Source organism: Chelonia mydas, chromosome 10 (genome assembly GCF_015237465.2).
Source record: "Chelonia mydas isolate rCheMyd1 chromosome 10, rCheMyd1.pri.v2, whole genome shotgun sequence".
Taxonomy (NCBI): domain Eukaryota; kingdom Metazoa; phylum Chordata; order Testudines; family Cheloniidae; genus Chelonia; species Chelonia mydas.
This window is the reverse complement of record NC_051250.2, coordinates 31,700,376-31,718,920: the sequence shown is the minus strand read 5'-3', so window position 1 is coordinate 31,718,920 and position 18,545 is coordinate 31,700,376. Positions and strand designations below refer to the sequence as shown.

Below are 18,545 nucleotides of genomic sequence, written 5' to 3'. Positions count from 1 at the left end.
CTTCCATGCTCATGAAGCTTATTAAAAAAATAATGCATTAATTAAATTTGTAACTGAACTCCTTGGGGGAGAATTTTATGTCTCCTGTTCTGTTTTATCTGCATGCTGCCATATATTTCATGTTCTAGCAGTCTCAGATGATGACCCAGCACATGTTCGTTTTAAGAACACTTTCACAGCAGATTTGACAAAATGCAAAGAAGATACCAATGTGAGATTTCTAAAGATAGCTACAGCACTCGACCCAAGGTTTAAGAATCTGAAGTGCCTTCCAAAATCTGAGAGGGACAAGGGGTGGAGAATGCTTTTAGATGTCTTAAAAGAGTAACACTCCAATGCGGAAACTACAGAACTTGAACCAGCAAAAAAAGAAAATTAACCTTTTGCTGGCGGCATCTGACTCAGATGATGAAAATGAACATGCGTCGATCCGCACTGCTTTGGATCATTATCTAGTAGAACCCATCATCAGCATGGATGCAAGTATTGTTGAAGCATGAAGGGACATATGAATCTTTAGCGCATCTGGCACGTAAATATCTTGCGATGCCGGCTCCAACAGTGCCATGCAAACGCCTGTTCTCACTTTCAGGTGACATTGTAAACAAGATGTGGGCAGTGTTATCTCCTGCAAATTGTAACCACACTTGTTTGTCTGAGCGATTGGCTGAAGTAGGACTGAGTGGACTTGTAGGTTCTAAAGTTTTACATTGTTTTATTTTTGAATTCAGTTATTTTTTGTACATAATTCCACATTTGTAAGTTCAACTTTCATGATAAAGAGATTACACTATAGTACTTATATGAGGTGAATTGAAAAATAAGATTTTTTTACAGTGCAAATATTTGTAACAAATAAATACAAAGTGAGCACTGTACACTTTGTATTCTGTATTGTAATTGAAATCAATACATTTTAAAATGTAGAAAACATCCAAAAATATTTAAATAAATGGTATTCTATTATTGTTTAACAGTGAGATTAATCGCGATTAATTTTTTTAATCACTTGACAGCCCTAGTTTCAACCAATTTGCCTGATACTGAAGTTAGGCTTACTGGCCTGTAATTGCCGGGATAACCTCTGAAGCCTTTTTAATAAATGTACATCACATTAGCTATCCTCCAGTCATCTGGTACAGAGGCTGTTTTAAACGATAAGATACATACCAGAGTTAGTAGTTCTGCAAATTCATATCGGAGTTCCTCCAGAACTCTTGGGTGAATACCATCTGGTCCTGGTAACTTATTACTCTTTAATTTATCAATTTGTTCCAAAACCTCCTCTACTGACACCTCAATCTGGGACAGGTCCTCAGATTTGTCACCTAAAAAGAATGGCTCAGGTGTAGGAATCTCCCTCACAGACTCCGTAGTGAAGCCTGATGCAAAGAATTCATTGAGTTTCTCCCACAACAGTCTTGTCTTCCTTGAGTGCTCCTTTAGCACCTTGATGGTCCATTGGCCCAACTGATTCTTTGGCAGCCTTCCTGCTTCTGATATACTTAAAGAATTTTTTTGCTATTACTTTTTGTCTCTTTTGCTAGTTGCTCTTCATATTCTTTTTTGGCCTGTCTAACTATACTTGATTTGCTAGAGTTTATGCTCCTTTCTGTTTTCCTCAGTAGGATTTGACTTCCAATTTTTAAAGGATGCTTTTTTGCCTCTAATTGCCTCATCTACTCTGCTGTTTAGCCATAGTGGCATTTTTTGGTCCTTTTATTATTCTTTTTAATTTGGGGCATACATTTAATTTGAGCCTCTATTATGATGTTTTAAAAAAAGTTTCCATGCAGCTTGCTGTGATTTCACTCTTGTGACTGTTCCTTTTTCATTTCCATTTAATTAGTCTCCTCATTTTTGTGTAGTTCCCCTTCTTGAAATTAAATACTCCTATGGTGGGTTTTTCTGGTATATGCCCCCCCCCCCCATTTCCCCCCGAAGGACGTTAAATTTAATTACATTATCGTCACTATTACTGAGTGGTTCAGCTATAGGCACCTCTTGGACCAGATCCTGTGCCCCACTGAGGACTTAAACAAGACCTGCCTCTTCCCTGGTAGGTGCCAGGACTAGCTGCTCCAAGAAGCAGTCATTAATGGTGTCTAGAAATTTTCTCTCTGAATCCTGTCCTGAGGTGACACCTCAGTATGGGGATAGGTGAAATCCCCCATTACTGAGTTTTCTGCATTTATAGCTGAGCCTAAGAGTCCCACATGTGACTGAAACTCCTTCCATCTTATCCCACAAATCAACATGGGCACCAGAAGCCCTTGCAGTGACCAGGCTCCCTGTGGAGAGATCAGATTCCCAGTGCAGAGAGGCGCTTGCCGCTCTGAGCACTAGATGGGGCTCTGTTTCCAGAAACACAAGTAGGCAGTCAGGAGGCTGTGGCTAGTGCTTTGTGAGACAGCTTGCAGGGCGGAGAAGGGTTACAAGGAGCCCCGCTGTTCTGCCAGCAATAAGAGGAATTTCTCGCCTGTGCGGGGTGCCTTCGTTGCTCGCCCCCTCATGCCAGCATGCTCCATGACTCAATCCTTTCTGGGCTGCTTAGGTCTCTCCTGCCACCCCAAGCACCCTCAGGGATCACAGTCCGTCAGAGAGGAGCGGCCTTTGCTTCAACAGATGTTCTAAAGCCAGCAGGAGTTCAGGTGGAAGTGTCCCAGGGAAGGAGCACGAGTGCCTTCAGACCGTAGGGATGGAGCCACCAACTCAGCCAGGCCACTGACTTCGGTCTCTGTGACAAGCACCAGCTTCAATCATGGTTCACAAGAGGCCATAAGTGCTGCAGCTTTCACCCGCAGAGCCGCGCAGCCCACCCCAGACCGCCCTATTCAGTGACCAGCTCAGGGAACAAAGCAGCTGACTCCAGCCCAGCTCCCAGACCTGCTCCTAAGCACACACAAGGGCTCTGTGCACTGGGCGGAGTGCCAGCCCGGTAAGTGCCTCGCAGCACGGCTCTAGAACCAACCAGGCTCCAGGCTCAGCTATCACCTGGAAGGGGTAGGTGGGTCCCCCCCATCTCCCCAGTTAGCAACCTCCCGGCAGCGTGGTCCAAAAGCCCACGCCTGGAAGCCCAGGGATGCTGCTGCTCAGTCTGCAGTGCTCTGAATAGACTGAGAATGTTCCCTCTCCAATGGCCCATCCTTCCGAACCATTTCCCTAAGGGGGCAGAGCCTGGCACAGGCTGTGCCCAAGGACTTCAGCCCAGAGCTTGTCCTCAAGGCATGGTCCCAGGCACGACGCTTGCTAACGAGTCATCTTAGTGGGATGGAGGGAAATGGATGGGATGGAGGGCCATGCTCTCAGCTTGTGATCTAGCCAGCTCTCACACTAGGCAGGGCTGAACTGGTCACTGGCTAAGGACGTGTGAGGATTTTGATGATTCAGGAGGGTTCTAGCTAAGCATGTGCCCTGACTAAGTCTAATCATAACATTACATGGGCAAGGTGGACCAGCCAACTTTGGGCCATGGCTCCTCTGTGCAGAGGTGCTCGCTCCACGCCAGCTGCTGAATCAGACCAATGCTATCCCCGCCCCCCCCACAGCACACACTCTTTCAGCAGGCATAAGGCTGGCCTCCCACCCAAAGCTCAGCCCGCATGGCTGGTAGCTTGAGGGCTAATGCCAGCATGGGTTAATCACCAACTGCAAACCTGAACCTGCTCAGGGGCTGCAGAACTGGGCAAGGATTTGGCTCCTCAGATTCATCCTTATCCTTGGCACCTACCCTCTGCTTGTGCCAAAACAAGCTAGAGCCACAAAGGGACTTAGGTGTGGTGCTTAATTAGTAATGAAAGAGGTGCTGGGGGTCAAGCAATGTATTTACTTTCAAAACAGATGCAGCAAGCCCAGAGGTGCCAGTGCTCTGAACTGCTGAGCCCAGAGGTGCTGGGGCTCAGCCTTAGCACAAATTTAGCACTGCTTAGGTGCCTGAGTCCAACATTTAGGCACCACTGACATTCACAACCCCCCTCTCAGCTGACACTGAAACCCAGAAGGTGTCTCTGTTTATGGCAGCTGGCCGGCAGGTGCGAAGCTCCTGAAGACCTAGTGACCTCGGCTAACAAGCTGCCTGCTGCCCTTGCTCACACCTGAGCCCTGGCAGGATTCCCAAACTAAGTTCCCCTGCCCATCTCGTGCCCAGCAAGCACGTGGATGTGTGTACAGCTATCCACCACAGAGTAGACAGTGGTCAGCTGCGAAGTGGGAGATCAGGCATCAAGTCCTTGCTCCGAAGCAGAGCAGGGATTCAAACCCAGGTCTCCCACACCCCAGCCGAGTGCTCTAACCACTAGGCTATTGGGCAGATGAAGTGGTGAGGTCTACCTCTGATTTTTCATGAAAACCAGCTCAGGCGCCCAGCTCTAGGAAGGGTCATGGCTGAGAATCCAAGTGGAGAGGCACCTGATTCTCTCTCCGGGGTCCCTCTCCTCAGCATTTCCCGCTGGCGAGCTTTGGCAGCTCCCTGTGCTGCCCGCTGGTTTCTGTGACTCCCATTCTTAGGCCTCTCTCTCCCCCTCTGTGCATGGTACAGGGAGCCTAGACATCTAGCTCACACTGTGAATCTCCTAGGTGACAGGGCCCCGGGGTGTGGGGCTGCAATGCTACGTCTAACTCCCTTTGTGGCTCTAGCCTTCTGGGAATGTGCCAATCCCCGCTTACTCTGGTCCAACGGAAGCCTGGCAGAGTGTAGCATCTCAGGACCAAAATGTTTCGTCACCCCAGCCTCAGTCCAGAAACAGCCTGAGTCCAGCTGACCCCTCCACAGCCCCCAGTGGAGAAAAGTGCTTGCAAGGCTCCTGCCTGGTGGATTCCGCCCAGACACATTCCACCAGAGGGAACCTGGCCTGGGGAAAGGGTGTCCCAGAGCCGCTGGGGCCCAGCTTGCCTGGATGCACGCGCCCAGTTCCCGTAACATAGTAACATCAGCCTAGGGACTGGGGAGGGACAAGGCCCCAGCCCGTTCCTCTTCTAGCCCTGGCGAGTCGAGAGGGGCACCACTCCTGAGTCAGGACTGCAGGAGGAACTGCTCTCCACACGCCCAGGCAGGTCCTGGACACCACACTCTGCAGCATGGATCCCTTGCTTTCGTTGAGTAGCCAGCCCAAGGCAAGGGCTTTGGGCCAGGAGTCCTTGGCTTTCTGTGGGCTAGATCTCATAAACAAGGCCACTCCCAGGTGGTTGCTGCAAAGGAGCCTCTGGGGATGAGCGCAGGGGGCTGGAGCTTGCTTGGTCGCACCCCAGCCAGCCACTCCCCTCTCCTGACTGCCTCTGGTGAGCCCTCCAGCCCCTTCTGCCTTGCCATGGCTACTCTCACCCAGGGGCAGATGAGGGAGGGGCCAAGGGTCTGTTCTCTTCCAGGCCCCACCCACAAAATAAACTCCACCCACCCGGGACACCACTCACCGCAGATTGTGCAGCTGCCCCTGCTATGAGCACTTGGTCTCTGAGCACCACTGGGCTCTCCTTGGTGGGGCTTCGTTGTGCCTGTGGGCTCAGCTCCTTGACGGGGAGGAGATAAGTGGTGGCATCAGCTGAGATGCTGCTCTCCATGAGTTATGCAGACCTGTGTAGCCCCCCACCCCCTTGCGGCTCCTTCCTTAGATGTGGAATGAAACAGTTAATGTTTAAATCATCACTAGGCAATCGAGTTACTATTGCAGGGAGGTGAGTGGAGCTGGCCACACCTCGCCAAGCGATTGTTCCAGGCTCTCTTCAGACTCAGGCAGTCATCTCTGCAACGGTCACGCTCCGTTGTAAAGGTTTCTTCGTACCTGCCATTTGCTGCTTTTCCCATTTAGCATGGACCATCTCTCCAGCAGCCCAGGACAAGGGGTCCTAGGGAGCTGCCTGCATGCGCCATGTTTGCTGTAACAGGTTTAATCCTGCTGTGCGTCCACCCTCCCTCTCTGTCCTAATGGCTCTATGCTTCTCCCCTCCTCAACCATCCCATCTCGCCTCCCTCCAGCCCACAGCAGTGAAAAGCCTCTTACCCGCTGCTTGGACATGTCATTGCCTCCTCTCAACCTCCGTACCAGCTTCGAGTTGGTCTTTGCTTTCAACACGCGGCCTGACTTGCATCTCTGGTGTCCTTTCCCACCATTCCTCCCCTTTGCCCTGCTCCCGCCACCAGCCTCACTTCTCCCTGCTGCCCCAGCACCCCGCACAACCGCCCCATCCCAGCAGGGCTCAGCCTCTCCTTTCAAACTCCTCGTTGAAACTCTCTCTCTTTTCACAACCCCAGGAGCAACAGTGCTCCCTCCTCGCTGTGACCTGCAATCCCCAGCCACCCCACCCCCCCACGAGACGGTGCTCTGACTGCACCCACCCTGTCACCCCGGGGGTGGGATTATAAACTTCGCAGGTCAGGAAGGGGTCTCTCTGGGAATGGAGCGCACTGCTGAACACAGGGAGATCAGGGCAATAGGAAGCTGGGTAGGGCAGCAGCTGGCACTTGCTTTGCAGTCCATTTGCAGTGACACTTTGTGCTCATTTTCTTTTCCTAAAAAAAGTCCTTGACACTCTGCATAAATGGCAGGCCCGCCAACCCCGGGGTCTTGGCCGAATTCCAATTCTGCCTGCTTTAAACTCCCTCCACCATTTGAACTGACTAAGGTATGCTATGCACCTGGACCAAACGCCTGTGAAGGGCTGCATACCAGGGAGGGGTAAAAAAGCAGCTTGCAAAATGGGGCACTCCTAGATTAGATAGCTTGCACTTCACAGACAGGTCCTGAGGCATACGCCCTCTCTGAGTCCTGTCCATTTGCTGCTACCTCTTACCAGCACGGCCACCGTCCCAGCTACCTACTTCAGCTTGTGTCCCTTGGGGCAGATCTTGCTGAGCCTCGCATACCTCAGCTCTCCAGAGAAGGAAGGAAAACAGCAGCCAGTTGGATGTTGGGTTTTTTATTTCATTATTATCCAAGTACCTTTTAAAAGATAATTGTACAAGTCAGCACATGAAAACGCTCAGGAGACACCGTTTGTAGGCATGCCGCTGGCGGCTGACGCTGCGGTTAGAAAATGTACATATTTACAGTGGAACCCTTCAGAAACAAGGGCAAATGGAAAACCTGTGGCTGTCGGGTACATTAACAATTTCACCAGACACAGAATATGAGCTGAACTTAAAAAAAGAAGAAGAAAAATGTTTGTAATGCAGTTCCCTGGATGAAAACAACTTCTCATTTGCTGGACTTCACATAGTGATAGGCAAGTTACAGAACGGTGTTCAAAAGGCACTCTGTGACATATACAATATACTGAGAGGCAAACCTACCTGTGTGGATACACAATCACGCAGGCCTATCCCACTATATCACCTCTTACTGTCATCACCACGCCTGCGTCTAGCAACGCTGCAGCCAACAGAAAGAGTAGAGCTGAGAACACAACAGAAGAACAACCATGGCCAGAGTCAGTGCTGATGTGAAAGTCCTCACACCCTTACTGTGGGGCAGAAATGGACCAGCACAGAGGCCCACTGATCTGCAGGTGGGGCATGGGCTGGTATCTGAAGGGGGTCTGGGTCGCTGGGTGATTTAATTGACAAATATTTACACTTGACTCAGGTGAAGGGATGATCTGCAGTGTGGCGGATTAAGGGAGTTCAGTGGGTCGGTGAAGAGAGGCCTGCAGAATGGTGCAGGGACAAGACAGCTGCTGGCAGAAGCAGCAGGCTCAGGGCTATGTCCTGGACCGTCTGGCGTGCTCCGTGGGGAGCACATTTAAACAACAATCGCTTTGGATTCTTAGCCCCCAGCATTCTTGCTTTTGAATAAACACTGGCCCTTTGGGACCCTTCCCTGAGGATCCTGTCTTCTCTGCAGCCAGGGTGACTGCTCTCCTTAGGGGGTGTAACCTCCCAGGAGATTCCTGGGCAGCTCTACTGATGATAAATGGTCCCACATGTGCCCATCGAGGGGGAAACATGCAGAAACAGCTCTGTTTTACCGCGTGGCCACAAATACAGCCAAAGGCTGCCTCCGGCTCCTGGGGATTAGCGCCTTCATCAGTCTCTCCAGAGCGCCCTTTCTCAGAGGATTCAGGTATTAGCAGCGGTGCTACCAGAAGAGATCAACCTGCAGAGTCCATGGTGAGATTTCTCTCCTTTCCTGGCCGCGTGGAACAGAAACTGCAAGTTTCCAAGTGGTTTTCTCTCTGCACTACATTCGCTCTGGCTAAGTCTCCACGTCAGGTCTCAGCATTGGCAGGGCCGACATGCCATGCCACAGCACAACAAATTATTATGATCTGCAGCCAACAACCCCTATGGCGGGGTGCAACTTTCTAAGTGAATGGAGGGCTCTCTGATTGCTAATTACATACGATGAGAGCCCTCCGGCAAAGCATGTGCTCGGGAAAGGCTTATGGCTGGGAGCAGGTGTCACCAGACTTCTCCAACTATCGCCTCTTATCTGCAGAGAAAAGAGCAGGAGACGGCAGTTCACAAAGAAGGCTCTCACCAAAACGGAACCTGCCGATCCCATCCCTAATGCTGGCGCTCCGTGCTCCGGGGTGCCCCCTCCTGGCTGGACTGTAGCTAACACTCACTGGGATGCATCCGAGTTGCAGGAACCAGACACTCATGGACTCCAGAGACAACCAGCCGCAGTAGGTGCTTTAACAAAAGATCACGGTGTTAAGAGCTCCTAAATACAAGCCCTCTCCTCCAATGCTTACTCAGTCACAAGAACGCTTGGAGAAAAAACTCCTAGGAGATCTGGTAGCTTAAAACATGGGCAAGGTAAACAGATTAAAAGTGGCTTGTTAATATGTCATAAACCCAGGTTTTCAACCCGCACTACTCTGGCCTTTGTATTGTCAGTGTGAGCCAGCCGAAGTGTCGGCTTCCATATCAGCATCTGAGATAGCAGCTTGTGTGGACTTCCCCGAGGGAGTTCTCCACCTCACACACACAGTAGCATCAACTAAAAGCCATCCACTGTCAGGACACGGGGAGAGTCGGATGAAGGCAAGGCTCCATGCCGAGCTGGACAGATGGCTGTACACGCTGGGTGAGCTCCGAAGTACCTGTACGTCTTACATTTACATAAGAGCACTGTGACATTGAAAAGATTTTCCTTTTATTACAATATATCAAAAATATGCAGCTTTAGTAAACAAGTCATATTACACTTTCTAATTCAACTGTACAATGCTACAATACACGTAATATTCTGTCTGGAGAGGGAGCCCGGCGGGGATCCCACCGGCAAGTCTGTGTGGTGGAACTCCTCCCACTGGCAACGTGTAGCTCCTGGAAGTCCTTGGGAGGGATCGAGGTGACTCCCTCAGCCTGGGTCAGCCCAGCACCGAGGGATCTGTGCCTCCCAGAGCACCAACTCTGGATCTGCTCTAGACTGTTGAGACTTCCAAAATCTTTTCCAGGCCTCTTGGCTCTCCTGTTAGTCAATCTTCTCGACCTTCCCAATGATCTTCTCCTCAAAGATGGGCAGGGTGGCCTCGTCCTCGCGCACCTCCTCAAACACTACTCCGCAGTCAAACTCATGGCTCACTTTTTTAAAGTAATACCTGCAGAGCAGAGGCGGCCACGTGAATGGATCACCCACCTGGCAGCAGCCCAGAACTCTGCAGGGTCCCACCCACCAGGAGCTGCACCAGCCCCAGCCACGGGCCCTAATAGGCTTCGGAAGCCACACACTGACTCAAACCCAAGCATGCCGTACACCTAATTCCTATGTGATAGTGCCCTGGGGGATGGATGTGATAAATAGGAATAAATGTCCATAACACCCAAATTGGCTCCAGAGCCAGAACTAAAAGCCTCTCTCTTGCCCTCCCACCAAACCCTCCCCTACAGAAGCAGCATGGCAGCAGAGATAACAGGTGCCTGCGATAGCAGGGACTGGACTCAAGGACCAGCCATATGTTCCTTTGATAAGCTTTGCAGGTGATGGCCAGCTCACCAAGGCAGGCATTGCCAATCCTAGTACAAATACAGCGGGAGTGGCCCTTACAACAACTAAACTCCCAGCACTCCTAGCATCAGAGGCTGACCAGCTGGGTCCTGCAGCCCACCCCATAAACAGTCCCACAGTATGGACCAAAGTTGCTCTCCTATTGAGGCTAGAGCTATGGCTCAGAGAGGCTACAGGTCCTACAATGCAACTGGCCTCTATGCAAGCGGCGTGCAGCCCAGGCAGCCCTCCATTGAGCAGAGTCTGGGGCCTGGTGGGGGCTGATGGCTTGGTACACAAGCAGGTTTTTGCTTGCAGCAATTGCTGTTGTAACACTCTTCAAAGCCAGACCCTGCTCTCGAAAAAACACGCTCAGGCCAAGCTGCCCTGTCTGCCCTGATCACCTGGCTGCAAAGAGTTCAGCAGCTGAACTGTCCCGTCTGGACTGCAGCACGGCACAAGCGTAGCTTGGAACCAAACCCCTAAAATACCCGTAACTCGCCACTTCAATAACACACAGTACACACATGTTCAGGGCCAAGGCCGAATTCCTGCCCTGATCCACCCTTCTTTAAATTAGCTCCTGGCAGGCCATTTTACCTGCCTCTTAAAGAATACACACACAAGAAACCTCCTTAGCCACTGGGTGTTCTCACTTGTGCTTCACGGCTAATGACAGCTGCAGCACTGCAGGAGGAAGTGCGACAGAACGGAGCCCCAGGGAGAGCACCTCTGACCGCATCACCTGCAGTTGTCTCATTAATCTGTCTCTGCTGGGAGAGACAAATGGGCAAAGCACTCACACCACTGCCTGCTCGCTGGTAACATGGATGACGTCAGCTCTCTCTGGATCCCGCTAGCACATCTCTGCCTGGGATGCCGTATTCCTAGGACTCAACGATACTTCTGCCCCTGCCCTGGCTTAGCCTACACTGCCGTGGCACTCGCTCTCCCCTCCAACGGCCCTGCGCTGGACTAGCCGTATGCTTCTCAGAGACTGAGCCTGCGTATTTCTCTGAACCGCAAGCTCTCTGCCCGGTGATGCTGCCTCCCTCCTTGCTTAAGGGTTGAGAAAGCTGTTCTTTTTAAAATTGGGAAAGATTTCCGAGCTCCTCCCCACCCCACAGCAGTCCCTGCCTTGCTGGAACATGGGGTTCAGTACAGGCTCAGAGAAGGGCCCTTGTCGAAATACTGGGAGCACATACCTGAGAACCCCACCATGTGCAGAGGGCCTGGGGGGGGAGGGGGTTGCTCTGGGATAGGAGGGGCCTTGTCCCCTTAGTCTCCTGCGCACCCCCATGATTCCCACTGACACCTGCTGCTTTAGGTTTAGCATCCTGGCATTGCAGTGAGACAGCGTCCCCGGCTGACTCAGAAACACCACCTCCCCAGGGCAGTCCCTTGCCTCGTCTACCTTGCATGGCTCCATCTCCGGAGAATCACTGTGAGCCAAGATCCCATGACATCCACGGTACTAAGGAACGTAGTCAGTAAAGAGCTAGTGCTGCAGTCTCAGAGGGAGGCCCCGACACCCGCCTTAGGGGCAAAGGGGAGGAAGAGCCAAAAGGTGAACGTGGCCGTGTGTGGACAGCACGTCTCTCCTCTGCCTTACCTGTAATTCCCTTTCTTGGTGAGCAGCTCCTTAAACTGTCCCAGTGTCACCACGCGCCCCTTGACCAAGGTGCGGTAAGGGATAGGCTCTCCACAGAAGTAGTATGCGACCACGATATTCTCACATGGCTGGGAAGCGCCATTGCCTGGTCTCTTCTGGGGCTTCAACCTGCCATGAAAAACAAGAACATTCCCACTAAGTAATGACATCGGGCCTGGTGGCTCGTTCTGGCAGACGCTGCTGGAGGCTCCAAGGAGTTTGGCTGCCACAGGGGAACATGAGATGTGGGTTAATGGAAGACATCAGTATGCCTTAGTTAGTGCTCACTGCAGGCTCCTGGGGACCAGCTGACACGGGACTGGTGGGCTCCTGGAGTCCCATGGTCAGCGAATTGGTTCCCAGCTCCCCAGTGAAATGGGAGACATGTCCCATTAGGAGTCTCCTGCTCCACTGAGCCGTCACATGTGGCAAGGAACTGAGGAAGGCCACAGGGGGACTCTGCCGACTGCTGGCCTGCTCGGGGAATGCCTCTCCCCCTCTGGACTGATTTCTTCATTTCCAGCGTCAGCGAGGGCCAAAAGGCACATCCTAGGTCCCACCTTTGCCTCCTGGACTGCCCTGGAAGAAGCAGAAACTCAGCAGCCCGGCCCATGACAGTCAGTCAGGGAAGAACCGATGCCCACAGAGGCCTGGACAGCACAGAGCAGGCCCTGGAGGGAACACCCTCACTCAGAGCCGTTCTGTCTTGTGGGGTGGATGGCTTTTGGTTTTTTAAAACTGGGGTCCTTCTTCAGGACATCCCATCAGCTGGTCCTGTCCCTCCCAGAGCTGGGGAGGGGGGCGCCTCCAAGGGCCTCAGCTGTGGAGAAGTTTGACACTGGCTGCCTGAGAGGAGGATGGTTTAAAGTGGGGATGCAGGTTTCGTTCCCCTCTGGTAGCTGGCTTGGCCCGGAGCCCAGCCCCACAAGAGCACAGCCACTGTCTCTAGCTCCTGATTTGCCCGCCAGTGGGCAGAGGCTGCCCTGCTGTGAAATGTAGGTGCTTGGAGCCCAGCCACTGGCCCTGAGGCAGCTCCAGCTCTGCCAGGGTGACAGCAAAGCAGAGCACGGATAGGCACTGGGAACCGAAACACAGAATCCTCCCTGACAGCCCAGGAATCCGTCATGGGGCTAGGGCGGGATGCGCCCTCTGCCACTGCACACGAGAACACACAAGAACTGCCCTGGGAAGAAAGAGCCCCTTTGCTGTAACCAGTGGCTGGCTTTATCTAAGAGAGCCCATGCCCCAGTTCTCCCAGCAACGCAGCCTCCTGCTGGGCCCATGGAGCTGTTTCATTAGGTTTGCCAGAACCAGCTACCAGGGAGGAGATATTCTTAGGGGTTACGCTGGCCCCTTCAGTGGTCCCCACACTGGCACCCTGACGTGACAATTTAGTAGAGATGGCCCCAAGGCCGAGTGCTGGCACGAACACCCCTGCCGCTCTGCACGCAGGCAGGAGCCAGTCACAGATCTGTGGCCAAGCCTATTCCTGGAACAGACTCGTGGCAGTCCCTGCAGTCAGGGGCCAGTGCTGGGGGACTAGGGCCCTCTCTGCCACAGGCTGGTGTGACTGTCTGTATACAGACGGAGAGGGACCCATGCTGCAGAACCCTAGCCCTAGTAACAGAGGGAATGGGGTCTAATGAGGAGTGGGGCTGGGCGCCAGGAGCCTGGGGGGCTGATCCCTGTCTCTGTCAGTGACTCACGGTGCAATGTGACCTTGGTAACCTACTGGAGCTCTCCGCCGTCTCAGCCCCTGGCTCTCCAGAGAGTGGGAGATAATGCTTGCCTGCCAGGAGGGGGTGCTGAGGTTTAATACTGATTCATATTTGTAAAGTCATGTTGACTCCTGGATGACCGGGGCTAGTCACCAGTGAAGTATTATGAGGAGCATCCTCTCCAAAGGTGAGCTTGAGCTCACCTGCACGAGCATGCTTAGCCCATCAGGGCAGTATGGGGTTGCTAGCACAGCTTGCTCAGTCCCAGATACAGGTACGGAGGGTCAGGCTGACAGACAGACCCTATGGGGCTCCTGCTAGGGAGAGAGGATGCAGGTTCTACTTCAGCTGTGGCATATTTCCATCACTCCCCGTTTGAGGAAGAGCGCTCATGGGCTCCCACAAGCATGAGAGGGAGGGGGCTGTGCTAACAAGCCCTCCTTGGCTCTCACGGCAGGAGCTCAGTGCCCCTTTGCAGGAGCCGGCGGGAGCGCTGCTAGCACGGGACACCGGTACAAACAGACAGGTGCGTGATTCCTGATGACTGCACCGCCTCCAGAGGCAATCTGTGTCTGCAGAGCCCAGGTGGCACGCTTCTACACCCTCCTACAAACCACGGACTGGCCACGCGGAGCATCAGCACAGCAGGGCATTCAGAGTCTGCTAAGAGGGAATCTAGTGCCGCCGTAGTTTGTAATCTGCTGTGCATTCCCCCTCCAGCGCAATAAAAAGCAAGAAGAGAAATTTCCTTTCCATATGAGAGACAGCAACGATTTCTGAGCAATCTGCAGAATCCCTCTCTCCTGGGTCCTGGCGCTAGCCGTGTAAATCAGTGGGGAATGCTCCCTGGGCAGCCCTGAATTCACAGTTACAATGTAAACACATGGCCACTGCCAGCCTGTCTGCTCCAGATCAGGATGGTGTTTCATTAGTCTACACAAACCGGATCATTTATCTTACTCTTACATACAGGAATGCATAAGGCAGACTGACTTATTGAAGGCAGGACTTGTTTTCTTATTGCCAAGACAACTTTTCGGACATTTTAACATCCTCAAAAGAAGCAAATCAAAGAGATAACTCAGTCCACTATTATAGAGGGGCACCCCCTTGCTATCAGCAGCTAATTTAGCAAGTGGTTTTGAATTTACACAATCTGGGAGCTGGTAAAAGGTTTCAGGGGGAGGAGCACATGCTCCCCTGAATCCGCAAAGCAGCTGTGTGTGTGAATGGACTTCTGGAGGTTTGGAGGCTACACAATCAGGGCAAGGCCCCTGGGAGCTGTGTGACAAATCCTAGGTAGCATTTTGTTAACAATCCCCCCAAAAGCCCACATGCTAGTGAAAGCAGGTGGTCATGCTCCCGGCGTGGGGGGCACATTTTCAATCTTATTATTTCTGGAACCTCTTAAAGTGTTCACTATGCACAAGCCAGGGGACTGAGTTAGCTGGTGCTATGGTTCTGGCTGTCGCATCACAACTCAAAGAATGCTATTTTCAAAGGTGGATACACCAGGCAATAATAGCACTTTGCACTTCTATAACGCCTTTCATCTGTGCTCTTCTCATTCATAAAGTTTAGACAAATTCACCACTTGGCATGCGTGGGCTTAGCCAGAGGCAGCTTTTGCTCTGAAATCCATATAAGTTTGGCAGCTTTGAAAATTACAATACAGTGGACTGGATTAAAGGATGGTTTTATATTTATATAACTGGAAACTCACTATAAAAACAGAATTTGCCAAGCACATGAGTTAACCCCAGTTTTGCTATTTTGGAAATAACTGAGACCTTAACCTTTAAATATTGGCTCACATGCAGAGTGACTTTTTTATGACATGCCTATGTAAATATCCACACGGAAAACCTGGGCAGGGGAAAATCTTTTTGCCTCCTTTCAAACCACTGAGGTGTGAAGTGCAACTCAACTGTTGTTGGTGCATGTTCTGTTCAGAAGAGCCTGTGAAAAAGAGTGCAGGGTTTCTCAGCACCCGGGGCCCCCCATTGCCAGCACAGCTTCACAGCCTCTCCAAGCTGCATCACAAAGCATAGGCTGCCCGGTAGCTAGGAGAGCATTCAAAAATCGAACCATCCTTGGGAAAAACACGCATTCCAATGAAAGTAAAAACAGTTTATACAGTCAGGCGAATTCTGAGCCAAAAGTTAATCAAAGAGGTGTGGAAAACCTCCCACTGCTTAGGTGTCTCCCAACTCTCCTAGCTCCAGGGATGGCTGAGATGTGCCTCAGAGGCCTGGGCTGTGCATTTGTGTGCTACAGATTATGCAAGTTACAGATGCCATCCACAGGCTTAATCCATGTTGCTCACAATGATTGGTAAAGAAGCTCTTATTCATCTTGTGAGACAGAGAGCGCTCAGTCTGTTCTGGGAACGAGAACGCCGAGGAACACAGACAAACACCGACAGCCTTGCTAGCCCCACCAGGGCCCTGCTCCATCAGGGCAGTGTGAGTATGGGAGAGATGGCAGCAGCTTGATGCAGGTGGCCATGGCTCTCTCACAAATGGCTGTTAACTGAACATGCTAAGAGCGGGGAAACTCAAGAGATCCTACCGTCCCCTCTTCCTAGAGCTGAGAAAGGGGCTGCTGCAGTTCTGCTGGGGGGAATCCAGGGGAGGGGAATGACCGCTGGCTAAAACCCTTCTCGGCCCATCTGAGTCGCCTGTAAACCATGTTCCCACTTGGAGAAGCAACAGAATCCGACAGTTATGCTGTGCCCTGCTGGAGCACGTCTTTGGTGCCTCCCTTACCCCAAGGACCTCTCAAAACGGAAGGGAGGGAGAAATGCCAACGCCATGGAAAACAGGCTTGGGTTCTAGGCACAGCTAGGAGAGTGCCTGTTCCTTTCCAAAGCACAGGCAGGTTGCTAATGCCTAGGAACGCTGATTCTGGTACTTTTTATGGGCCTAGAAACCACCAACCCTCCCCGCACGTTTTTAGACGCCCCCCCCACTTTTGCCATAAATCAAAGTAGTGTGGGCAGCCAGCATTGGGACAAACAGACAACGGTTTACAGAGAACACATGAAGAGCAGTGACACCTACTCAGACTTGGCAAGATACAGGTCAGGGACAGCGGGTACCACATTCAGCACTGGAATACAAGCTGGCCTAACAGAAGAGCAACCACACTGGATCTAAAGAACAATCTCAAACTACAAACACGTGGCTACCCTCCATTGCTGCTAAAGATTACAGTACAGTATGGCACCGGCACAAGGAACTACAGCAGCTCACTCAATGGGGCATTCCAGGGTACGAGCAAGGACCATTTTCCCGAACTCCTTGGTGGTGCGAAGGTCAGGAACTCACACATCAGCTCTTTGCATCAGGGCATCCCAGCACACGCTGCCAAAGCACTTGCCCAGCCCTTACTCACAGCCAGGCAGTTAGAGAGATTGCTGGAGTAGTCAATCATTCCCCCTCCCCACAAGAACGCTCCTACACTCCACATGAGATCTACCTCTGCTAAACACAGCAAGAGACCTGCCTGTGCAATGTGTCTCCCCCGCTCTCTGACCTGATTTCCAAGAGAAAAATGAATGCTGGGAACACTGCTTGAATTGCTGAAGTCAGCTGTGCACACCTCCTCTCTGTACCCTTTAACAGGACAGGGTTTGGTCCAGCTATGCAGAATCTCTCTGCCTCAACCTTAATTGATTTTAGCTATAAACAAGCCTTAAATGCAGACCTTCTGAAAAAAAAAAGATTGGTGTCCTGATTGTACATCCATCCAAAATGTAACAGCTTACAAAAAGAAAAGATGGCTTGACCAAACCGGCTGGGCACAGAAGGCGCTCTCATCTCTGGGGCAGCAACCCTGATAGAGAAGCAGCTCCTTGTGACACGCCCGCTCCAGGACCACAAAGAGCAGGCAACAAACCAGGAAGACTGCAGCACAAGGTGCTTCTTCGCAAACACCCCAGGAGCCATGATCAGAACGTCTAGCATGCGAGGAACCCTGTTGTTTGTGGAACAAGATCAAAAGTCTCAGAGCTGCTGCTTTTGGGAGCAGAACATTTTATTGGGGTGATCAACGTACCCAGCATACGCTTTCCTCCTGAAACTGCAGCTCAGGCGCCGCTGTTTGTAAGTACTGTAATCTCTGACCCCTATAATAAACCAGCCTTCTTCTCACGAACGGGACATGACCACATCGCTGCCTGTTGCACCAGCCCTTTGCCATTCCAAGGAAGGTTCCCGAGCCCCACCTTTGTCCAGTGTGCCATTATTGACTGTCCGGCTGGCTGGATTGTTCAAAAGGACAATGTATAAATACTCCATCACAATGCTCCATCCTCCTCCCCAGCGGATGCATCTATAGGGCTCCCAGCCCCACTGAGCTAGTGGTTTTTCAGTACTGTCAGCTTTGGAAATGTGACGCTGAGTTACACTCCATGTACACAGCTCCAGATGATCGAGTGTTACTTCTGTTCTGAACATGAAACACTATTTGAGAGCAAAGAGGATGTCTTAATGCTGCATTAAGATGATTCATTGCAGTTGCACTTCATTATTACTTGTTCCTTATCCCTTGTGACTATCTAACAGGCTATTATGATGACCGGTCTAGTTGCATCATGCTGGAGCCACCAGTGAAAGAGGTGCCGTTTCGACAGGGAAGAAAGGAAGGTTCATGGCACCAAGGCTGTTGGTACTCTGCACTGGACTCTGTGCCCGGGTACCATTATAAGGGCTGTGTTACTCCTGGGCAGAGGCAGAGCAAATGGACTAGCCTGAGGTCTGACTGTCTGCCCCTGCCATGGCCGCATTCATTACACATCAAATGCACGTTAGAATGTCTGCTGGATGGGGAGCTTGGGCTCGGCATAAACTAGTGTGCCACTTGCAGAAGCTGTCAGTCTGAACAGCTGATACACACCACCACCTGCCTAAGGGCTGCCTACATCTCACTGGGACCAAGCTAAAGAAACCGGCTGTGCACCGGAGGTGAGAGAAATGGTTCAGAGACACCAGTACAGGCAGAAAGAGAAGAGCGTCCCTGGGTCTGGGGTCTTTAATAACTGGGGAGGAGGGGGAGGGATCATTGTGCACCCAACACCTAACAGCTTCAGAACAGCTCCCAAGGAAGCCTGCACCTCCCGCAGCAGGGCTCCGCATAGGGAGAGCAGGGCCTGTCCAGCTATAAGAGTTTAATTTCTGTTGTGGGAAGGTTTGGCTGTCATTACAGTTGGGTACAGACACACGCTTCGCATCCAGAGCCAGAACACGG

The 18,545-nt window shown here is 51.7% G+C and overlaps 1 protein-coding gene across 10 annotated transcripts in view; it reads right to left on the bottom strand.

Moving 5' to 3' along the window:
• Window positions 1-6,896: 6,896 nt before the first annotated feature.
• Window positions 6,897-18,545, bottom strand: part of AXIN1 (axin 1) — a 173,263-nt gene continuing 161,614 nt past the window's right edge. For 5 of the 10 annotated variants that reach the window (XM_043523514.1, XM_043523513.1, XM_037910127.2 and 2 more), the window contains exons 9-10: window positions 11,539-11,706; window positions 6,897-9,540 (exon numbers count right to left, since the gene is read on the bottom strand). In XM_043523514.1, coding sequence (XP_043379449.1) covers window positions 9,414-9,540; window positions 11,539-11,706 — 295 coding nt within the window. In that variant the 3' untranslated portion in view covers window positions 6,897-9,413. Of the gene's footprint in view, window positions 9,541-11,538; window positions 11,710-18,545 lie in introns of all 10 variants that reach the window. The other 5 variants (XM_043523512.1, XM_043523515.1, XM_043523510.1 and 2 more) reach the window with 1 other exon arrangement.